At 35.0% G+C, this 18,304-nt stretch overlaps 1 protein-coding gene across 1 annotated transcript in view; it reads right to left on the bottom strand.

Moving 5' to 3' along the window:
• Positions 1-17,967, bottom strand: part of LPCAT1 (lysophosphatidylcholine acyltransferase 1) — a 128,270-nt gene extending 110,303 nt beyond the window's left edge. Inside the window, exon 1 of the mRNA XM_074279162.1 lies at positions 17,468-17,967. Coding sequence (XP_074135263.1) covers positions 17,468-17,626 — 159 coding nt within the window. The 5' untranslated portion in view covers positions 17,627-17,967. The remainder of the gene's footprint in view (positions 1-17,467) is intronic.
• Between the last annotated feature and the right edge of the window lie 337 nt (positions 17,968-18,304).

The following is an 18,304-nucleotide window of genomic DNA, read 5'->3' as shown; positions in this document are numbered from 1 at the left end:
TCTGTGGCTTAAAAAAATATACACCCAAAACTGATTAAATAGGTCAAAATTTCAGTTTAAAAACTCTTCTTAATCCTCTGTACAAGATTAAATGACAGAACTAGAAATAAATTTTTGAACAATGTCATGAAAGTTAAAACTGAAATCACCTAAAATGGGGAGACTTATTCATCTAAAGTGTTATATTAACACATAAATCACACTCAAGCCCAAAAAAAATAAAAAGCCTGTTTTATGAACTCTTATATGGTTTTTTGTTTTGTTTTGTTTTTGGCTGTTGTTGCTTTTTTGAAAGAGGTATATTTAACCCTATCAACCTGGATTTCTTGACTCCCAGTCCAGGCCTCTTTATACTTTGGCACACCTATGACTTTCCAAAGCTGGAGAATTGGACACATATATAAGATAATGATTATTCTGCCATTTCTAATTGGATAATAATATTAAAGGCATCCTCCTAGATTATCTGATTTTCTGTCTTATCCAAGTATTGAAAGGCTGGCCTTCCTTTCACATTCTGGTTATTCCTCCTTTCTATCACTTTGTTGATCCCAAATCCCTTAACCCCAGTGCAAAATGACAAGATGAAACAAAACAAATAAAATAACAAAAAACTTGGAAAAGAATTAAGGAAAAACTGCTGTTTTATATTATCCATTTCATAGTTTTCCCTAGTTCCTATCACCACCTCTTCAATAAGGGAAATTAGTGTTGATCATAATTTCAAATTATATTTCAATTATGAAATTTTACATGCCCACATACAATTATATTTTCAGTTGTCTACTTTAAAATGATCCACATTCTAAGTTAATTGCCCACTCCAGCAACTGTGTTCTTATTGCATGGAAACCAGATTTTTTTTTTTTTTATGTTTCTAGTAGGTTTCTGCAACTTGAATAATACACTTCTATTCTCTATGTATTTCTATAATTTCGTGCTCTCCTATAAATATTACAGAATTCCATATGCAGACTATAATAACAGGACTAAGGAATTACATAACATCAAAATAACTAGAGTTTTCTCTATAAGTTAAATTCTTCATAGTAAAAACTCAAATCCCGATTTCTAGTCCTTTCAAGGCTTTTCCTACTATATCAAGCTGACACAAGGGAAATAAGACATTATTATTATTCCCCCCATTTTAAGATGAGGAAACTAGGGGGCATCTAGGTGGTGCAGTGGATAGAGCACCAGTCTTGAATTCAGGAGGACCCGAGTTCAAATCTGGCCTCAGACACTTAATATTTCCTAGCTGTGTGACCCTGAGCAAGTCACTTAACCCCAACCTAAAAAAAATTAAAAAAAAAAATCTTTGTATTTTGATAATAATTTAACTCATATATAGGTAGCTATATGTAGATCAATATGGAAAGTAACAGAAAGACAAATGATTAACAAAGAACAGTGAACATTTATGTTATATTGGTTCATTATATATTTTTAAAACTATATTGAATTTTTGCATATCTAATAATTCCTGAAAACTATGAAAAACATTTGCTAAGAATCTCATTAGTTTTAGGGCTATCTTAAAACTTAACAATTACTAGCACCATAAATGTGAGATCCATCTCCAATGGCCAAATTGGTGTACTATTAAAGGAATGGAATCATATCAATATTGACATTCTAAACATAAATAAAACTGGAAGCTTTAAGAAGCTGAAGCTAAATGGAAGGATAGTTCACAGGTTCTTTCTTGGCAAAGCAAATGAAGGAGCTGGCTGAATTGGTTTTATTGTGCTTCTCAAAATGAAAAGAAGCATCATTTCATGGAATACTTGATCATCTCCCTTTGCCCTGTTAGTCATAAGCATAAGTAAAATGACCTCCACAATATAGTTTATGTGCCAATATATGTTGTATAAGGTAAGAAAATAGTGCTTCCTAAAATTTCTTATTGGCACTCCAAATTAAATCAAATTTTATTTAAGCAAAAGGCAATATGAGCTGAATATACTATACAGCTACAAATAATTAAATATTACAGTTTTTGAGGAATAATTGCTAGTTGCCCAGAAGGGAATAGTTAAACATAATGGATATAAACAGGCTTGTAGCAAATTATCAACAAAGTCATCACTTTTAGTGATATATAAGACATCAAAGAGATGTATGACTAGAAAAAAAGATAGACTGCTACAGATGTACCATGAGCAAGGGTTAACAGATAGAAAGCTTTGTTACCTCACTGAGTCTTAAGAGACACAGAGGAAACCCCCACCATTCTAGGCAGATCTCTTAAGGAAGAGTTTGAAGAAGACATGAAAAATAGTCAAAGAGGTTAAGAAGTTGTGGGTTAAATATAGTCTTTACTGTAAGAAGGACTTTTCACACTGATGAAATTATTGATCCACTGAATTATGCACAAAATTTGTCTGATTACAATAGATCATAGGTCATATGGAAAGCCTATTAAAAACAATTAAAATTGGCAAATGATCTTATACAAAAATAAAATAGCTTTACAAATTATGCAAACAGATCATCACTTATAATGTAGAGGTATGAGACAAGCCATTTCTCAGCTCTCTTTCTCTAAGTCCCTTTCCTATATATTTTTCAATAGTACAAAATTAACCATGTATATTTAGGTGTTTTCAAAGATTAAAAATTTTCCACTTCTGCCAATTTTTAACACAAAACATTTACTTCCCTCTCTCCCCCTATTATTTCTCCATCCAAATACTTTGGTTAACAGAAATAGTTCTGAATGCTTATTCATTGAAACTCAGAACCTACTTTTAAAAAGTTGGGACACTTAAAAGAAACATTAAGTGATAACTGTTCTGATCTTTAGAAACTGTCAGGGAAGAAAATTTCCTAACTGTGACAATTATGGTTTTAGTATTTGTCCTTGAATTGGTGGTAAAATATGTTTTTTAAAATGGAGAACAATTCTCTAAAAATATCAAGTCAATTTTAAAGTATGGGTAATTGAAGTAATAAACTGGAGAATAAATTATAACAAAAAGTAATAGGTATAATGTTTAACTTTAAAAGTTTTTAAAGTCTCTGCAAGTATATGCAAGTTTTCTGAAAATGAATATTATCATGACCACATTTTTTTTTAAATAGTTCTTATTTATAGATATATGCATGGGTAATTTTGCAACACTGACAATTGCCAAACCTTTTGTTCTACAAAACATCTACGGCCACATCCATCAGAATTGATCATCATATAGTATTGTTGTTGAAGTATACAATTTCCTGGTCCTGCTCATTTCACTCAGCATCATTTCATGTAAGTCTCTCCAGGCATGGCCACATATTTTTATGATCTTTATAATCCATCATATAATGGGATGTTGACCTCAACAAAAGACTATGGAAACTGTCACAATGTTTGAGAAATTTAAAGATCTTAATTAGAAGAGTCAGTCATCTTTAATAATAATAATAATAATAATAATAATAATAATAATAATAATAATAATAATAATAATAAAGAATAAGTAACCACTATATAGATAGCACTTAAAAGCCATAATTTATAAAATTATTCAAATTTATAAAAATAAGAGTCATTTCCAATTGGTAAATAGTTAAAGAATATTATCAGGCCATTTTCTAAGGAAGAGATTCAAGTTGTCAATAGCAATATGGGAAAAAAAATACTCTGAATCACTAATTAGAAAAATGTACATTTAAACATTCTATCGCACATGTTCTATCTCACATTCTAGATTAACAAAGATGACAAAACCAGAAGATAACTTTTGTAGAAAGGGCTGCAGGAAAACATACATATTGAAGCCCTGTAGAGTTGTGAAATGGGTCAGAAAACCTCGAGTTGTACCTCAAAGTTATTAAATTGTGCATGTCCTTTTGCTGAGCTGTATCATTATTGGGCTTATAACTAAAAGAGGTCATAGAATCTAGAAAAGGACTAGTAAGTACAGAAATATACATAGTATCTCTTTTTGTAACTGTAAAGAACTAGAGATAAGGTAGGGTATAGTACTGCCCATCAATTTGAGAGTTGCTGAAAAAAATTATGGTATATGATTTAATGGACCATTATTTTCCTGTAAAAAAAATTCATGGAAAACCCAGAAAAACCTAGGAATACTTATGAATTGATACAGAGTGAAATGAGGAAAACCAGGAAAATCATTTATACATTAACAATAATACCTTAAAAGCAAACAACTATGAAAGAGTTAAAAAATGACCAAAATTGTTTGCAGAGAGATTATAATAAAGCATATTACTTATCTTTGTAATAAACAATGAGAGAATGTTTTTTCTCTCTTATTTCTCTCTCTCTCTTTTTTTTTTTTTTTTTTTTTTTTTTGCTGAAGCAATTGAGGTTAAGTAACTTGCCCAGAGTCATACAATTAGGAAGTGTTAAGTGTCTGAGACCAGATTTGGACTCAGGTCCTCCGGACTTCAGGGCTGGTGCTCTATCCACTACCTAGCTGCCCTATTTCTCTCTCCTTTTTAAACAAGGTTTACTTTTTCTTTTTTCTTTCCAGTGGGGATTTTGGGTTGACAAAATTGGGAGACAGAGAAAATAAAGGTTTTTTAATTGGTTAAAATAATTTTAAATACTCCCCCCCAGCCAATACTTGAAGATAACCATCAAGTCCTTACTCTTTTCCACAATAAACAAGATAATCCTTCCAGCTGACTTTTAAATTACATAGATTAAAGGTCCTTTTACCACTGTAATTTCTCCCCTCTATGGACTCTCCAGCTTATCAATTTCACTAATAAATTGTGATGTTCTTGTTGATGTCCTCTCAAGATACCATAGTCTCTCGGTTCATCAACCTCCAAAATTCCATTTTCTTTCTACCTAAGTCACACATCAGGATGATTTTTTGCTTCCATGATTCAGAATCATCTCTCTGAATAAAATTTTCTCTTTATCCCTTGCCCCTCCTAAAATTTTCCATCATCATGACCTATGAACTTCCACCACCTCTTCCCTCTATTCTCCTAGTTCATCATGATACTCAACACAGTAAGTGCCTTTCCAAGCCACTCTCTCTTTCTCTTTCTAATGTCACTTTGATCCTTTCACAGTTATGACCTTATTCATGACCAATTCAAATATAGATTGCCATTTACCCTCTAGTGTTTTTTCTTTTTTATTTATAGCCTGCTACTCCTATCCTGGGTTCCCCTCATGATCTGTCATCTTATTTCACTGAACATTGCTTGAAAAAGTCAGGCAAACATGCTGACTAGGTTCACAACAAATTAATGATAACTAATTTTAGCTAGTCTCTCAAGGCAATCCATTCATTCCTCCCTGATGAACTTTGCCATTTTCTCTCTTTACCATAGCACCTGTTCCATACTTTCTTGTTTCTATAACACCTATGATTCCATCTCCTCTCTGCTCCTTATCAAAGAGTATTATCATCATCTACTTTACTGAGAACATAGAGGCCATTTGTTTCAAGAACTTTTTCCCCCAATCAAAACCTCTCACCATTTTACAATCCTTACCTCTGACTCCTCTGCTAAAGTTTCAATTGAACAAGTGCCCTTCTTGCCAAGGCTAACTCTTCCACTTTTGTTTTAGTTTTCATCTCTTTTGTATCTTCCAGGATCTTGCCTCCTCTCTCCCTGTTGTTCTCTTTACCTCATCTTTAACATTTCCATAACCATTGACTCTATTTATGTGTGTGTGTGTGTGTGTGTTCCAGGTCTCTTCCATTTCTAAAACAAGCAAAAAAGCCTTTCACTTAATCTGGCATTCCCTCAAACTATCATCCATTTCTCCTTCCTTTCCACATACAACCTTCTAGAATGGTTGTTTAGCAAGATAGCAAGCAAGTCTAGAATTGTTGCCATCATTTCCTTACCTTCCACTCTGTAAATTGTTTTGCAAACAGGCTCAATGACCCAACCATTCAACTGAAATTATTCTCTCTGAGATTGCCAATAATGGCCTTTTTTTGCAGTATCATTTTATACAGCTACCTGCCTGACTTCTCTAAGGCTTGGCATTTGGCTCTAAAGTCCATATTCATCTCCAAATCTCACTCTTTAACTCTAATCTAATAATTCTAAAAGCCTACTACACATCTCCTAGATGTCCTGTAGGTAACTTAAATTCAGCCTGTCCAAAAGTACTCACATTATATTTTTCCTTAAATTTGTTCCTTTTTCAAACTTTCCCATTTCCTTTGATAGTACTTGATAGTACTCAGGTTCAGAGGTCCATTGTTATCCTCATCATACAAGTTCTACCATAGTTCAGGTATACTTCACCACTGACCTAAACTACTTCAATAGCATCCTAATTGAAATGCCCATCTTTAGTAGTCACTCTCCCCTCCAGACTGTTCTCCATATAGCTGCCATCTTCCTAAAACACAAATTTTATTGTCTTACTAAAAAAATCTTCAGTAACTCCCTCTTGCCTTTAGGTGAAAATTCCTCAGACTAGTATCTAAAGTCTTCCCCAATCTGCCTTTCACATTCTTTTGCAGAATTATTTCACATTATTCCCTGTTTACTGTTTCTCCTGACTCTGCCTTTATACAAGTGCCTACAATTCACTAACTCCTCACCTCTGCCTTGTAAAATCTCTAGCTTTCCTCAAAGTATAAATTAGGAGGCACCTCCTCCTAGAGCAGATTTCTTTTTTTTCTTATTACTGTTATGTTTTATTGCCCCCAATTACATGTTAAAACAATTTTTGACATTTGAAAAAAAGTTTTGAGTTCCAAATTATATCCTTCTCTCTCACCCTTCTCAGAGATGGTAAGCAATCTGATAGAGGTTGTACATGTGCAATCATATAAAATATTATCCTATGATAATTTTATACATCAAAGTTTTTTGAGGAGATTCAATATTTGACAAAAACTCCTGGGAAAATTGGATATTGTTTGGTATAACCAAACATTTCATAAGACAAGGTCAAAAGAGGTGTATGATTTACACATAAAGGGTAATACCATAAACAAATTAGGACAGCACAGAATAGTTTGTCTGTCAAAGGTATGGAGATGGGGAGAATTTAGGACCAAACAACATACAGAGAGCAGGCTTTTTCTGATCACCTTCTAATCACTAGCATTCTTTCTGTCCTAAAGATATAAAGTATTACTTTTACAGATTTTGAGGGGATAAGATAGTTTCATTTTTGTTTTTATATCCCTGTGTCTTCCACACAGCAAATATTTAATAAATATTGGTTGAATTTAATTAAAATTTGTTTATTATTCCCTTGAAGTTCCTTCAATACTCACAAAAAACCTATTGAATGACCATGTGAATGAGTTAATTAAAATAAAAATTTTTTCAATATTAAACTATCCTAAATTTCTAACAAATAATTAAGGGAAGGCTATAAAAAATGAAGCATCCATATGCTAATTAAATTCATAATAATAATTTTTTAAAAGAGAAACAGACCACCCTGAAAAGTAGTTCACTTTCTCATTATCAGCAACATCTCTTAGAACCTGTTTACAGGATCTATCCCTCAATATTTAGCTTTCACCAATTTCCTTGATCACAGAACCTACCTACCTCTAAGCTATCAACTTTCCAGGAATGCTAAGCAGATTCATTTGGTTCCTTGGGTTCACATATCTGCATCTAATTACAACTTCTCCTGGCTCTGTGGATGCCCAAATTTTAGAACAAATTTCCCTCTTTTCCTTCTACCTATCTTCAGATAGTGACTACCCACAACAATGAGTTTCTTAGGGCTAGCTTACAAATGGAAAGAAGAATATCCAAACTAAAAAATATTCTAAGGTATGCTAGTTAGAAGAGCATATTTTAGAAGTCCATTCTACAAAAGACAGCCACCAAAATTTGACAAAGAATCTTAACAGCATGAGGCACACAGGTAATCACCAGAGGCAGAATTTGAAACCAAGTCCTCTGATTTCAAGTTAAGTGACTTGCCTAAATATACAATAGTTTACAGTTAAAATATGAAGTCAAGTCCTCTGATTCTAAATCAAGGGCTATTCCCTAGGCTTTGACTTATTTGAGATCCTTTACAGATTAAAAACCAGATGCATTACTGTCCATTGCCTTCTTGGCCACTGAAGAGAATAATGTCTTGTCTCTCAGGATATTGCAACTCAAGATGGATCTATCTATTCCACCAATTCTCCCATTTGAAGCTCACTTTTAATCAAGGAGGAAACCTCCTATAAAACATATTATGACATCATTAAGTAATTGATACATCTCATTCTTCTAAAACAATGAAAATAGATGTTTTTTCCTCACATTATCTCAAAAAATCTGATTAATTGCAACCTAAAATACTATTGGCAATAGATTCTTCTTTCTTTATAAGAACATGTTCAGAATTATTTGAAATTCAAACATTCTTTATCTGGCTGGTCTAAGACTTAAATTTAGATTTTCTCTAGAAATCTGGCCATTCTTCTTGAATTGTTTGCAAACAGGCAAGCCAGATGGCATTTGGACAGAAATTTCTAAGAAGAAACAACTAAAAGCAAATATATAATCTTTCAAACTGATCATCTGGATGTTGACAAATTCTCTTGATTTACTACCTGCCTTCTACTTCCCCTACCCTTAATCCACTAGGAATAATTAAACCAGATTAATCATTTTGAATGCCACTTTACCTAGATTCTGTTGCTCAATCATTGCTCAATTCTATCAATCTATATTGAAGAGATTTTCAAAATGTAAATAGCTCATCTCACAACTATGGGCTAAGCAAAAATGTTCCTTTTCAAACAAAAAGAACAAGATTAGCTCTCTTTATTTTCCCTTTTATATCCTCCCACTTAATCAAATGTTTTGAATACAGTGGTTTCAATAAACACTTCTATGCCCAAGATACCCAAATCTAATTCTCAGCCCTGGCTTTTCTTTAGAATTATAGACCCATTCTTTTCCCCTAGCACTCAAATTTAACATGCCCATAATATAATTTTTTTCTTTCATCTCCCATTTTCTCCACTCCCTGCCCCCTTCACCTCAGCCCACCCTCAGGAAGTCCCCAACAGTTCCTCCTGCTGATTTCACTATTTCTTTCAAAGACCAGTCTCACATGATGAAACCAAGATGTGAAGTTTTACTGTTTCTTCTCCTTCACTTCTATCCAATCATTAACAAGTAATTCCCAACATTGTTCAACTAGCCCTCTGCAAATCTAATTGTCCTTTCAACCAAAATGATCAAATGAAATATTTGTAAAACATTTAATAGTGTCCAGCACAAAGAGACATTTAATAAATACTTGTTCCTATCCCATTACCACTCACCTAGACTACTGAAATAGTCTCCTAACTAGTCTTCCTGCCTTCTGCTCTTTCCCTACTATAATCCATCTTTCATTTCACAGACCAATTTTTCTTTTTTCTCCCATAATTCCTTTTATCAAAAACCTTTAATTGCTTCCTGCTGTCTGCAGGATAAAATTCAAACTATTATATCTGGCATCTAGGGACTTCCACAATCTGACATCATATCTCCCCAATTATTGTATACATACTATTTTCTTCCCTGGATCTCAATTTTAGCAAAACTGGACTATTCTTTGTCCTTTGCCCATTCCCTATATTGTCCTATCTCTGTGCCACTGATTTAGGTCTGTTTCACTGTTTCCCAGGCCTAAGATTCCCTCTTTAATTGGTTAAATTCTTATTTTAAAAAACTAACTTAAATACCACACTCCCCATAAAGTTCTCTCCATCCTCTCCACCTATAATCAATCATGTTTTCTTTGTACCTTTTACAGAAGTGTTTTTTGAATCTCTCTAATGAAATGGCATATTGCTGTCTATTATACATATCTTGCTAATATTAATCCTATGATTGAAAAGACCCAGGCTTATGTAAACTTTGGACTTCTATAGCACCCAAGCTCAGTATACCATCAGGATCTAATAAATGTGTTGAATTAAATTTTATTACAAAGGTTATTCTTTCAAGATCAATCTGCAGAAAAAGTGACAGTAAATGGAGTAAGACCCAAACAAAGCAAGTGAGGGGACATCAACAAAGTAATTTGATTACTAGGATACTGTCAAATAACTCATATTTACTATCCCAAATAGTAAATATTTCTTCTTTAGAAACTGGTGAACCCTAAAAGAGGTTCTCAAAGCTCTTGGCCATCTCTTGAGGTAACACATAGAATAAGACTTTATTAAACATTTTCATTATAGTATTTGAAAATGCCTAATCACTCATTGATGAGCATCACAGGGCAAAGTATTAGTCACATGATTTTAATCTCATATTATATAAATAAATACTTGAATTTTAGTAATAGAATAATTTGAAAGGTGACAAATGTTAACCAGAATGGGGACCATCCAGTTGATCAAAGAGATGGAGAGTAGAGAATATGAAAAAAAAAAAAAAAGTTGTTGGTTTCCAGGGCTTTAGTTTGCCTACTATGTGACATAATATTTGAAAAATCAGGTCCCTGAGCCTTTCTAAAGAATACTTTGAGATCAAGATTTTCCCAGTCCCTAAGTTTTCCAAATGGACCGTAGAAACAAAGCAATTTTTCCAAGGCCTGAATCTATGAGTTTCATTACAATCTTGTCTTAATAATAATAGTGTTTGCATAGTGCTTTAAGATTTACAAATGGTTTTACAATTATTTCATTTTCTTCCCATGATAATTCTAGGAAAAAGGAGCTATTATTCCCCCCATTTTAAGATGAGGAAGCTAGGGGGCATCTAGGTGGCGAAGTGGATAGAGAACCAGCCTTGAATTCAGGAGGACCCTAGTTCAAATCTGGTCTCAGACACTTAACACTTCCTTGCTGTGGGACCCTGGGCAAGTCACTTAACCCCAGCCTCAGGGGGGGAAAAAAAAAATGAGGAAACTGCAAGTGAGGCAGACTAAGTGACCCTTCTCTATAGATGATAGAATCTGGACTTTGTAACTCACTCCACTGTAGCTCTCTTGGTCTCAATTCCACAAAACAAAATATCCCAACAGCATGTAACCCCTAAGTCCTCCACCCCTTCCCAGCTTCCTTTTGTGTATTATATTCCCCTCCCCCCCCCCCCCCGGGACTATAAGCTCCTAGGGGACAGGAACTATCTTTCTTAACTATATCTCATACTGCCTATAGTAGGCACTTAATAAATGTTTATTAAATTAATTCAATCTGAGATTAAATTTTAATTCAGATCTGCCCTATTCCAAATCTAAAATATCTACTGTCCCACTTAGCCTTACATAAGTTAAACCAATGACTATGTTGTAATAAATCAACATTTTCCCTAGATCTTAATTCCAAAAATAGAAAGGAGATGCAAACTGTATCAATAAAAGAAATAGTAGGTCTTTGTGATATGGTTGATAATTTCCCCATGTCACAGTGGATTAAAATAAAGCCTAAAATAGACTTGTTTGTGTTATCTCCTCCCAAGGTTTCTTGTCCAAGAGGTAGGTAAAAGTGATATCCAACTACATCTCAAGGAAAGTAGCATAATGAAAAGACTGACCAGGAAAACACTACTCCTCCATACCTGATAAGATATGATGGGACTTATGACCTATAAATTTCCTTTCAGCTTTTAATCTCAAATTCTAAGAGATTTAATTTGAGACATCAAAATTAGGATTAGAATCAGAGGAATGCAAAAAAAGTGATTAAGAGTTACAAAATGTTTTGGTACTTTATGAGTAATTGAGAACTCAGAATTAAGCCCCAGGAATTAGACAGGTGAGATACTTTAGAATGGAGAGCAGAAAAATCAAAACATATATATATATAGTTTAAGATTAAAAAAAAATTAAATCCCTGGTTTGCTATATCAGTTAAATGACCTTAGCTAATTTACTTCCCTTCTCTGATCCTCAGTTTCCTCATCTGTAAATTGCAATGGTCTCAGCTTAAAAATCTGAATCACTATTAAAAAGAAATTTTGAAAGGTTCTACCAAAACAGAAAGATATTTCTTTAGATTTTAAATATCTTGGTTCAGCTATTTAACAATATGTGAAATAGTAACTTCCTTCCCATGAAGTTGCTAAGAAAACCCCCCAAAATTAGAACCATTAGTAAAGATTACAGAATCTCCTTCCTTTAACTGAAAAAACAAAAAAACCAAAAAACTACTACTTTATAATGGGATGAATTAGCTAACCCTTACCCAATTCACTCTGCTTTATTTAGTGGTTTGTCCCCCTCCTCCTTTTAATTTTTTTTTTTTGCTCATTTCCATCTTTTAAATTTTTTTTTAAATCTTTTTTCCCCCTGAGGCAATTGGGGTTAAATGAATTGCCCAGGGTCACACATCTAGGAAGTGTTAAGTCTCTAAGGCCAGATTTGAAGTCAGGTCCTCCTGACTTCAGGGATGGGCCTCCATCCACTGCATCACCTTGCTGCCCCTTTTTAAAAATTCTATTAAGAAAAATATTTCAAATTTGTCATGATCTTTTTTTTTCTTTTCTTGGGTGAGGGAACAGCATTCCATTTGCTGGAGAATAATGATCTATAAACTTAAGGAAATTAGTTTTACATCCTCTTTCACCTTCTTTACCTCTCCAAAAAAGTTTCCTTATTTATACGCATGTGTACTGAAAAAGAGGCAGTTCATTATATGTACCACACAAAGGGACTAAAATGGAACTACCTCTAAGGGAGTTGAGTGGTACAATGAATAGAGTGCAGAGCCAGGAGTCAGAAAGTTTCATGTTCCTGAATTCAAATCCAGTCTCAGATACTTTCTAGCTGTGTATTGCAGGCAAATTACTTGACCCCATTTTCCTGAGTTTCCTCATCTATAAAATAAGCTGAAGCAGGAAATGCCAACTACTCCAGTTATCTTATCTAAGAAAACCCCACATGGGTTCATGAAACATCAGACAAATGAAAAACGACTGAATAAAAACACTTTTAGTTCAAGCAAGATGAAATTAAACAAGCTTACCTTTATAAAGAAATTGTATATGTATATGTTTAAGGCACACATACTCTTCAGCATGGAATGAAAAAGTATTGTGCTAATAAAATAAAAACAAAGATAACTACTACCTAATCATTGCTCCACAAATAAAAGCTTGAAACCCTATCAAAATTTCTTTTTGAAAACTATTTAATTTTTATTTATGCAAGTTTTTTTGAATATGTTTAAATTCTGTCATCTTAAATTCAATCTAATTTAAATGATTCACTTTAAAAAAAAAAAAAACCAAAGAACCCAAATTTATAAAACTAATGAATAAGGATATAGTTTACTTTTTTGCAAAGACAGGTTTGCTTTAAATTTATGTTGCTCTTTTGATGAATTCAGAATAATTCACATTATAAAAATTTTACTTAACATTCTTCTAAGAAAAAGATTATTTAACATGGTCTTTCAGTAGTACATTACACAAAGTGAAGAGTCCCTGCAGTGATTTCATATCAATTTTCTTTTAAAACATAAGAATTCATACATTTCTATCAAATGTACCAGTCTTTAATTCCAGATTGAGGGTTGATGAATGCTTAAAAAAAAACAAAAAACCCTAATGTGATGTACATTTATGTGATAATATTTAACTAAATAGAAACCCTAAGAATGATAACTAAAAGACCAAAGGTATTGAATTAATTGTTTGCTACAGAAAATCAATTACTATAATCTAAACCCTAGAGGGTAGTTATGCAACCTGTTCTAACCTCACTGCATTTAAAATATTGTACTATAAGAGATATGACAATAACTACAATATCTCCTTTAGTCGGTAGGGCAGAACAGTAGTCTTTATCCGATATCATCATCAATAAGCCTCTTCTATGGATTAGAGTACATCTGGGGGAGGAGGGGAGCCAAGAAATGGTTGATGTCAGCAAACACTCCTAGAGGTAAAATATTTTATCTCCAACAAGAGAAGAATCTTATCTCTTTAGGTATTCAGCTCTCTCAAAGCACTGTAGGCAGAACATTTTCACTTCTGGGAAAACACACTTTAATCTTTTAATGTTAAATGTCTTCTGAGGAACAAGGAACAAGAGAATGAAGATTCTTCAACAGAAAATCTGGAATAAAATGATTATAACCACTTTAAATAGGGTTGTTTTAATGACAAAATCACTTAAATACACCAATTGCATAAAATTAAAATAGCATTTTATTCTGAAAATTTAATGGAAATCACTAGAATTCAATTTTATTCCTACTTTCATATTCTTTTTTGGGGGGCAAGGGGTAAGGGAAAAAATCTACATTTTATGTCAAAAAGACTTTCAATATTTTATTTCAAATGTTACAAATAGTTTTGATAGCCCTTTTAAATTATCATTGATATTTTGTTTCTAGTCCAAAGAAAAGCTTCAGCTCCTTGCTAAATCTGTATTTAAAGAACAGATGGGTAAGTCTGGGGTAAGAAATAGACCAAGTAGCAGATCAATGGTCCTATTTACTAGCGTACCCATAGGGTGATTCAAGGCTTCTCATTGCATATAGTAATAGACCCAAGTAATGTTAGTTTTTTGAACTGTTCCCTCAAATGTTTCTTTTTTTTTTTATGTTTAAAAGGTTTATCTCACTGAATAGGGTTGGAGTACATACTCAAATAATAAAGGTGACATAAAAACACAAAAAGCAATACAATTTTGTAAAATGAGAATAAGTTGTGAAAGGATAGTAAAGGAAATCCTTGTTTCACACCACATATATGGAATTCTGTGGTTTTACTGGCACTGGTAACTCTCAGGTGAGGAAACTCCAGGCAGCACCTATTTTTTCAGTCATTTTTTTGAGAACTTCCCAGAGCACCTGAGAAGTAAAATGACTGATCCAGGGTCCTGGATTCAAATACCTTGGATGTGGAATTTCAATCCAGGTCTTCCTAGCTTTTAAACCAAACTCACTATTTACTGCTATTGTGCTTCACAGCTGTTTGGCTGCAGGTCCCAGTTACATAAGATTTTACATATTTACAAAGCAATTTCCTCACAATCTCAGAAGGTATTTTGCTGATGAGAAAATTTAAGTGGATTTGACTTTGCAAAGGATTACAATGCTACAATGTAGGAAATTTAGCAAGAGAACCCAACTCTTCTAACTTCAAGGTCAGTATTACTCCCAATGCAGTAAACTGCTCTAAGAAAGAGAAAGTAGTTTTCTGCTACTGTATTCTAGAAGACAATAAAGCATGGAAACACAATATTATGACATAAATTATCTGAAGCTTTAGCTAACGTTTAAGAAGAGATTATACATTGCTTTGACTTTATTTAATAACTCCAGAAAGAAATGAGCCATCTACTCATAGAATCTCTAATCACTGACTCCTCTATAATTAATCTTATTGTAATTTATATTATCGCTATTTGTGTACATTCCTTACTCTAGCCATAATCAGACTGCAAACTCTTTGAAGGCAAGAACTGCCATTCCCATTCCCCCCCTTAATGCTTGTCTAGAACTGATTGATACCAGGTAATATATCTTTAGGGAAAAAGCATCTACATACTGTCCCCAAATATGAACTATCTCCCAACTTTCCAACAGAATAACCAACCTCTCAGGATTTCAGTTACACTATCAGTCAAATGGGAATAACAATGGTTCTACTAATCTTTACGGCAGGAGGAAACAGCAATCTGAATCTTTTTACCGATTATGCTTCTGCTTCCCTCACTTTTAGAACAGTGAAAATTTATTGATTTCTCTGCATTTTCCCCAAACCAGTGCATATACTGGAGAGAATTGGAGGTATGTGGGGAAATAGGGAGTAAAGAAGTGGAAGGTAAAGAGAAGGAGGGGCTTTCCAGTTTCTATTCTCTTTTCCTTAACCTCACTCCAAAAGAAGTACCTGTATATTCCATAAAATGAGTAACATTCATGAAGCAGTCCCAATTTCACAGAAGAAAGGTGATAAATTTCGACTCATGAAAAACATTATTTTTTAATTTCACATATGCTTACTAAACTTTGATGAATTTCTAAACTTTGCTAATCTAAAATATGATACTCCATTGAAAAAGCCTTTTAAAATAATCTAACAAAAATCAACTCAAAACAGCCTTTGAAAAAGCCAGTCATTTGCAGTAATCTTCCTCCATATCAAACTCTTAATAGTTGGAAATATCTTTCCCACAAAGCTGAGTTCTGTTGGTGCCTTCTGAAGTTCTTTTATCTTAAAACTATATGTTTTGTCCAATCAGAAGGAAGGCCTTTTTTTGAGCCACCTCAAAGAAATACAAACACAAAACTTGTAATAAGATACTACCAGGATGCCAAAATTGAAGTTTTAATATATTCTAGCCCTAAAAAATTAAAAAAAAAAAAAAGAAAAGAAACAAACATGAATTCTAACCATGATCTGAATGCTAACAAAGTCTGAATCCACTGAATGAAATAAAATATTAAATAGTTAGCATTTTGGGAGAGGGGATATTGGGAGGAATTTCAGAGATGTGAAAAGCAAAAGATCAGTAAAATTGTAAAAACTCAAAAAGATAATTCTTACATTACTTCCTAAAGGTACCTATCTTTATTTTCCTCATTCAAAAAATGAAATAAATCACCCGCAACAACAAACATACTAGAAATTCAAGTACTGAAAATATAAATGATATAAAAATTATTCTTACTTCAATCAGATTACCGAAATGATAACGTGAACACACTTAACATTTTCTGAGGGTGAAAAATCCAAATTATATTTTCAGAAATATTTTTCTTCAGAAAATACTAAATATATTTCACATTATTGTAAAGGATTATGTTCTGATTGCTTTTTCCCTCCTCAATTTTAAAACTATCAAAAATTTCTCAGTCTACCTAATCCAACATACTTAAAACACCCCAAGTAGTTGTCCTTACACGAAAAGGGCTCTACAAAGAAACCTGTTCCACAGCACTCTCATTACTTTTGCAGTAAAAACCTTAATAACAAGTTATTTCTTTTTTCCTTTCTACTAATGTGATGATCATAGACAACTGCACAAGAAAATAGACATACATCCAACCTGATCTAGGAAGCAAGGGTCTGAAAACCAGAAGACACTAGTCACTAAGTACAGAGGACCTTTACCCTGCTGTGGGAAGGAAGCAAGCAAAAAAGTAAGCCACAAGGGGGGTGTTTTGAAGTGATGCCTAAAGATATACTTAAGAAAAGGGGGCCCCGGAGGTATGCAGGGTTCTTCTACATACACTTCCCTTCAACCGCCAGAAGAGGGGATATACACCCTGGAGGCAAAGAAGACTCTCTAGAAGTGGGGGGTGGGGAGGGGGCAAAAAAGGGATCCTTTCCAGAAGCCACAGAGTTAAATACCTTCCAACCACTACCCCTCAGTGAGGCGAAGTGTAGGGGGGGCGGGGAGGGATCGAGGAGCTTCCGCTGCCATGGAGAAGGGAAAGAAGCCAACAGCACCTCCTCAATGGAGTAGGGATGAAAGGAAGGAGAGAGGGCGGGAGAAAAGGCATGGGAGGGAGGGAGATGCCGGAGGCAGCAGTGATGGGTCTAGGGAAACCCTAACCAGAAAAAGATGCAAAAGGAAGAGGGCAAGGTGGCCACAGCTGCTACCTACCTGGACTTTCTGTAAGGGGGTGAAGCGCAAGTCATGAACGAAGGGGTTCTTCCCAGGAGGGGCCAGCCCCTGCTTCTCGTCGCCCCCTGCCCCCGCCGCCGCCCCAGGGGAGGAGGAGAGGGTAGAAGAAGGGGACCGGCATCTTTGGACAAACCTCATCGCAGCCCGTCCCCCCTCGAGCAGCAGCAGCGGCCGCTGCCCCCGGGGGTCCCCCGGTTCCCGCCGGGCGGTGGGAGGGGGGAGGAAGACACAGAGAGGAGAAGACCCAAAGGCGGCTCCCGCTTTGAGTGAGGAAAGGAAGGCAGTAGAGCGGCTGCAAGGAAGGGAAACGGGGAGGAGACGCTGAGGAGGCGGAAGAAGAGGAAGAGGAAGAGGAGGAGGATGCCCGAGACGGCTGTGGCGGTGGTGGTGGTGGTGGCGGCGGCGGCGGCGGCGGCTGCTGCTTCTCCCTCAGAGCTCCGAGCAGCAGCAGCTCCAGCCTCCGCCTCCCAAGCCTGAGTAGAGCCGAGCCCCGCGCACGCGCCGTGAAGGGAAGTGACTGCGTGACGTGTAAGGGAGGGAGATGGGAGGAAAGGGGGCGAGTGCTAGCTTTGCTGTGTATGTGTATGTGTGTGAGTGTGTGTGTGTGTGTGTGTGTGTGTGTGTGTGTGTGTGTGTGTGTGTGTGTGTGTGTGTGTGTGTGTGTGTGTGTGTGTGTGTGCATGCTCGAGAGCTACGTGTGTCTGTTTTGGGTGGAGGGTTGTAATGGGATGAGTAGATCTCTGATAGTTTCCCACACAAGCACAGCTGCATCTCCCCCCCAGCTCCTAAAGACATTGCTCACCTACAGGTTCGAAA

Source organism: Sminthopsis crassicaudata, chromosome 1 (assembly GCF_048593235.1).
Source record: "Sminthopsis crassicaudata isolate SCR6 chromosome 1, ASM4859323v1, whole genome shotgun sequence".
NCBI classification, from domain to species: domain Eukaryota; kingdom Metazoa; phylum Chordata; class Mammalia; order Dasyuromorphia; family Dasyuridae; genus Sminthopsis; species Sminthopsis crassicaudata.
This window is presented reverse-complemented; position numbering and strand designations above follow the sequence as displayed.